The following is a 6,132-nucleotide window of genomic DNA, read 5'->3' on the forward strand; positions in this document are numbered from 1 at the left end:
CCCCCCCCACCCCGTTATATTTTATGTGCGTTTGTGTTGTGGTGAAGCGGCTCTTGGTCTCTTCCAGCCTGTAGTGCTGGTGATAGTGAAACAGTGTGATCTGGTCCGCTCTGAGCCTGAACCTGAACCCCGACCACATTTCTTCATTTAACGGCCATAAGGTCGGAGGCCGCCGAGTTAATCGAACCATCTGACACGTTCACATTTTCATATTTCACATTATTTTGGCAGCATTCAGGAAATAGATTGGGCCGTGTGAGCACAATGGGCAACAGTACGCTTCTGTTCCCAATCAGATTTTTATTTTTTGACACATTTGCATTTAACCTCTGCTGAACCGTAGCGGCGGCGTCTGCTCATTTCCTTCTCCAGATATGAGTGGCATTACAGAGCTGCAGGGAGCAGATATTGACTGATTGAGCAGTCTGTGGGCGACGCTGAGTGCTGCAGCTACATTAGCTCCCATTGTGGGCAGCTAAATGGAGGCTGGACTGGAAATCTTTAGGATGGAATTCAGTGGAAGGACAGAAAGCTCGGGGACCGTAAGATGTCCACTTCCTGTTAAACCTCCTGGCATCATAATGGACTCTGAGCTTCTCTATCAGGACACAATTGTGCTGCCAATAAACGGGTATTATGATTTATTGTGGTTTGTTGCTGCAAAGTTAACTTTCTGTGTCAACAACAATAGTTTTCCATTTACTGAGTGAAAGGAAATGATGAGGAAGATGAGCTCTTCATCACCACGCCGCCTCCACCCGGCCGCTGCACGCTTTACATTTGAGATTCTTTGTCATTTCATGTGTTTATAAATGAGTGAAATAATGAACACACATTCAGTTCATCTGGTGAGTGATCTGCTGACCCTGCGGGTTTTTCTCAGGACCCCTGAGAGCTCCAGGGCCTCAGACTGGGAACCTCTGGTTCAGCCTGTAACAGTCAGAAATGTTCCTCTGGGTTCAAGGTGAAGTCTTCAGAAGTTCAGACCTGAGGACAAAGTCAGTTATCCAAATAGTTTTAGATTTACTTTCTGTTGAGTGATAAAATTTCACCCATGGCCGGGCAGCAAAACAGTAACGATGATGATGAGATCATTTCCCACAAAAACAAAATACCCAATGTTCAATAAATGATTTCATTAATTTGAATCACAAACGAATCAGCAATTAATTTTTCTATTAAGACAGAAAATAAATTAAATTTGCCTGTTTGAACACAAATTAAAAACATTTCAATCAGTTAAAGCACTTTGTAACTCTGTCTAGATAAGTGCTGTATAAATAAAGTTTATTGTATTATTATTATATATTGTTAAGGAAAAGGGAGTGAAAAAAATATTTTACTTAATTTTCCTCGTGCATATTAAAACAGATTTTAATAGTTCTGAATGTTCTGCCTCAGATCTGTGAAGTGATCCTCTGAGAAGTTTAAACCACAGTAACGTTCACTCAGGAGCAGAAATCAGCCTTTAACCTGAAAGAAATAAAGATTTGACTTTGATCCTGATAATGATTGACATCAGAGGATGTGACATGTTTGTCTAAGGTGAACCTTCCTTTAAATGATCCAAATAGTTGCAGATTAATTTTCTGTAGATTAATCAATGAATGGACTCACATTTGGTGCAACAGTAAGTAAACTGCTGCTTTTATGAATGCCATCACACCTGCAGCGTATAAACTTTATTTATTCAGACAACAACAGGAAGTTAGTTTGTTGAAGGAGCAGCCTTTCTGCTAACGAGAGGAAGAACAGGACGGACTGTTGGTTAATGTGCAGGCTGAAGGTCCGTTTGGTGTGTTCACTGTCTGAGATCAGCTGTGACATTTTCAAAGTTTGGTTCAGCTTCTTTTCCCTTGTGATCAGTTTAGAGCCTTTTATTAGTTCATTTATTGTATTAAATATAGTGAAATGTGGAGAGTTGAGTGTGGTGGCACTCTGATGTCTCTCTGATCAGGTTTATCCTCTCAGGACTAATAAAGTTCTGATCTACAACCACATATTTAACTGTGACTATTAAATCGGTCATTGATTATATTTTTATTGGTCTGCCGGTCGTGTTTTACAGACCGTGCTTGGAGAGTCGGTGTTGAGACGTGTCTGACGTGAGATTTTCAAACACCTCTAGTTTTTCATGTTCAGTCATCCTGAGTTTTGCTTTGTTGCTCTGACACCAACAACAGGATGTAGACATACTATTTAAATATTGATCTGTTAAAAAGATGCACTGTTTTCCTGCTGTGTCTAATGAATATATTTATTATTGATTCATCGGCCAGAGAGAATCAGTTTGCAGAAGAAAAACTAAATATTATATTCACATGTGAGACACACAACCGCACTGATATCTCATGTTCATACAGAATCAGACTATCTATCTTTTAGTTTTTATTATCTTAAAATGCCACAAATTCACATTAATTAATCAGAAACAATCATTATTTAATTAAAGTTATTTTATATAGATACAGTTTAACATAAAGCTCGAACAGGAGGAAATAACAAACGTTAAAGTTAATCTCTACAACACACATCAGTGCTTTATAGGTAGAAACATAAATAATGCAACCTCACCGTAACACCTGATCCGTACGATCAGTAATCCCGTCTCCTCTCTGTCAGGGCTCTCAGACTCCCAGCGTTCTGCTGGTGGAGGCGTTTTACGGCGGCTCCCACAAACAGCTGATCGACCTGCTGAAAGAAAACATCGACGGCTGCTCCGTCTTCACGCTGCCTGCCAAGAAATGGCACTGGAGGGCGAGAACGGCGGCGCTGCACTTCAGCCAAACCATCCCCACCTGTCCGTCATACAGGTGAGACTCGTACAGGTGACATTTGGATGCATTCACACTTGTACAGGTGAACTGTGTACATGTAACACTTGTTCAGCTAATGCTGCCAAAGGTGAGAGCGTACAGGTTAACACTCGCACGTGTAATATTTGGACACGTAGCACTTGTACAATTGTGCAATACCATTAGTATCGGTGACATTGGTACAAGTAATATTGGTACCGGTAACGCTGGTCCATGTGGTGCTGGTACAGGTAACAGCAGGTAATACTGGTACAGATTCTGGTGGTACGGGTAACGCTGGTAATACTGGTACAGATTCTGGTGGTACAGATTCTAGTGGTACGGGTAACGCTGGTAATACTGGTACAGATTCTGGTGGTACAGATTCTGGTGGTACGGGTAACGCTGGTAATACTGGTACAGATTCTGGTGGTACGGGTAACGCTGGTAATACTGGTACAGATTCTGGTGGTACAGATTCTGGTGGTACGGGTAACGCTGGTAATACTGGTACAGATTCTGGTGGTACAGATTCTGGTGGTACGGGTAACGCTGGTAATACTGGTACAGATTCTGGTGGTACAGATTCTGGTGGTACGGGTAACGCTGGTAATACTGGTACAGATTCTGGTGGTACAGATTCTGGTGGTACGGGTAACGCTGGTAATACTGGTACAGATTATGGTGGTACAGATTCTGGTGGTACGGGTAACGCTGGTATTAACATGTCTTTTTAATTCATGAACACTCAGGTTTAACTGGATAACTTTATTCGGAATCTTTCTGTGCTCTTGAGTTTAAAAAGTGAAGACGAGAGCAGCGTGAGGAAGATTTCAGTGCAGGTTTCAGTGACGTGTGAAGCTGCTCAGTCAGATCTGATGATAGAAGTCAATAACAGACCAACATCAGCCTGATGCATCTGATCTGTATTGATAGTTCCTCTCTAGAGATGCAGAGTGTGTTTCAGTGTGGGGGGCTGACTCATTCTCAGACTGTGCTTTTAAAGGGCATCATGTACAAACATGATTCACTGTTTCACTGCGCTGCCCTTTGATTTTGTTCTGAATTCAAACAAGTGTTCATTCCTAAAGTTTCGAAGCTGCTGCATCATGAAAACACGTCGCCTTAGAATATTTAAATTACAGTCATCAGGACTTAAAAGGCTTCAAGCCGTCCTCATTACAAATTTATCCAGCAACAGTTTATTTGATTTTATTTTCCATTCGTCAGGATTCAGGGATTTCTTCAGCAGCAGATTACGTTTAAACTGCAGCTTAAAGCTCTTCTACTGTTCTAGCAGCCAGCGGTTTGAGGAAAGTAGTTTCTATGAAATAACTTCTTCATGAACAACAATAAACATTTATATGAACCAGACCAGGAACATCACCACCACAGAAACTTTATATGTTATCGAATGTGGAAATTCCCCAAGTGTCTGACCTCCGGAGTCTCTGTAGACGTTTCTGTGAACTCGTCAGTGATGTCCTGTTTAGCCAGACTGAGTCTACGTGCTAGCAGCTCTGCCAGGCTGTTCCTTAGCACAGTGTTGCTATGAGCTAAATGCTAACACCAGCATGCTAACATGCTCACAATACTAAAAACATAATGTAACCATCTTCCCTATCTTAGTTTACCATGTTAGCATATGTCATAAACCAAAGTGTTGGAACATGTTGACCTGATGATGGCGCTAGATGAAGTGTCAGATTCAGTATGTGTGTTGTGCATGTTTTCTTTAATAGTTTATCATTGTTGTCATTATTTTTTCTATAATAATTTTTGTTTAATATCAATTGAAAACCCAGAGGGGAGGTTTCACTATAAGCCCTTCGGGGTTTCTTACCTCTCCTGCATAATTCATACAGTGTATTTATGTATGTTTGTTTGTCGTTGTGCTACTAAAAATAAATAAATGATCACTAAAGTTATAACAGTTCATCCTGAGGGGAGGATAAAAAAACACCCGTAGAGCAACGCAGCTAGCATGGCTAAAAATGTGTTAGAAGATCATCGTACATCAGAAAGGCTAATTTAGCGTCCAAGACTCACAAAAGTCACATTAGCTACCAAACATGTTAGCCTGCTGAGAGGGATGTTTGTAGATGGAAAGGTAAGAATACTTGTTATTTTGTTATGCTAAATGTTAATTACAGCAAACATTATTAAACGCTATGTAATGTTAGCATGTTACAGGGTAAAGGTGCTGAATGCTACATAATGATAGCACATTAAATATTAAATGCCATGTTAGTGTTAGCTTGTCAGAAGTGTTTGACCTTGGGAGTCTCTTTTAGATGTTTCTGTTTCATGGACGTTTGGTTGGTTTGTTTGCTGAAGCTCATGTGATCTGTGATATCTTGTTAAAAGCCCAAAGCTTCGGTAAGAAAACACAGACGTCTTTAGAGAAATCTGAGCAAGAAACACAGATCGTCTGTGTCCACATGGATTCACTCAGTAACTCTTAACTCTGAACACAGGAAGTCCTTCCGACTATTCTTGGCAGTGAACAGAGTAAAAATAGACTCATCTGGTTTGAGTCAGAGAGATTCCCGTTCTACTTTTGTACCACAGGCCTGAAAAAAGACCCGAGCGGGTCCAGGAAATTAGTCTAATCCAGGTCTGAGAGGCTCCCAGTTATCAGCGGTGGCTCGTGGAGAAGCCACATTAAAGATCCTGTGGGGGGTTGAAAAGGAGAGGGGGGGTGAGGTGGTAGGTGAGTGATGAAGGAGAGGTGGGGTCAGTCAGGGATGATCCAGATCTTCAAAGACTCTGAGCACAGAGGGTTCGGATAATGTGGTTAACAGTATATCATCATCAGAGGGTCAGGACTGCAGGATCACCCACAGGGGAAGACCTGGTCGTGCTGGTCCACATCGTTATCGTGGGGACACATCAGCTGACAAAGACGTTTGTCTCCAAGGTTGTGTCACGTTTTTATAAAAAGAATTCCAAAAGTCCATCCTGCAGGTTTTTATTTCTGTCTATATGTCTCTTGTGTTGGCTATGAGGGCCTGATCCATGTCCAACAAGTCCCAAGTCAAGACAATAAGTCCCAAGTCAAGACAATAAGTCCTAAGCCAAGTCCAACAAGTCCCAAGTCAAGACATTAAGTCCCAAGTCAAGACAATAAGTCCTAAGCCAAATCCAACAATTCCCAAGTCAAGACAATAAGTCCCAAGTCAAGACAATAAGTCCTAAGCCAAGTCCAACAAGTCCCAAGTCAAGACATTAAGTCCCAAGTCAAGACAATAAGTCCTAAGCCAAATCCAACAATTCCCAAGTCAAGACAATAAGTCCCAAGTCAAGACAATAAGTCCTAAGCCAAGTCCAACAAGTC

At 41.4% G+C, this 6,132-nt stretch overlaps 1 protein-coding gene across 5 annotated transcripts in view; it reads left to right on the forward strand.

Annotated features, from left to right (window-relative positions):
* The window catches only part of gtdc1 (glycosyltransferase-like domain containing 1), a 45,343-nt gene that overhangs the window by 12,824 nt on the left and 26,387 nt on the right, over nucleotides 1–6,132 (forward strand). For all 5 annotated transcript variants that reach the window (XM_046053734.1, XM_046053731.1, XM_046053732.1 and 2 more), the window contains exon 2: nucleotides 2,623–2,813. In XM_046053734.1, the coding sequence (XP_045909690.1) occupies nucleotides 2,623–2,813 (191 nt within the window). The remainder of the gene's footprint in view (nucleotides 1–2,622; nucleotides 2,814–6,132) is intronic.

This window comes from Micropterus dolomieu, linkage group LG07 (assembly GCF_021292245.1).
Source record: "Micropterus dolomieu isolate WLL.071019.BEF.003 ecotype Adirondacks linkage group LG07, ASM2129224v1, whole genome shotgun sequence".
Lineage (NCBI taxonomy): Eukaryota > Metazoa > Chordata > Actinopteri > Centrarchiformes > Centrarchidae > Micropterus > Micropterus dolomieu.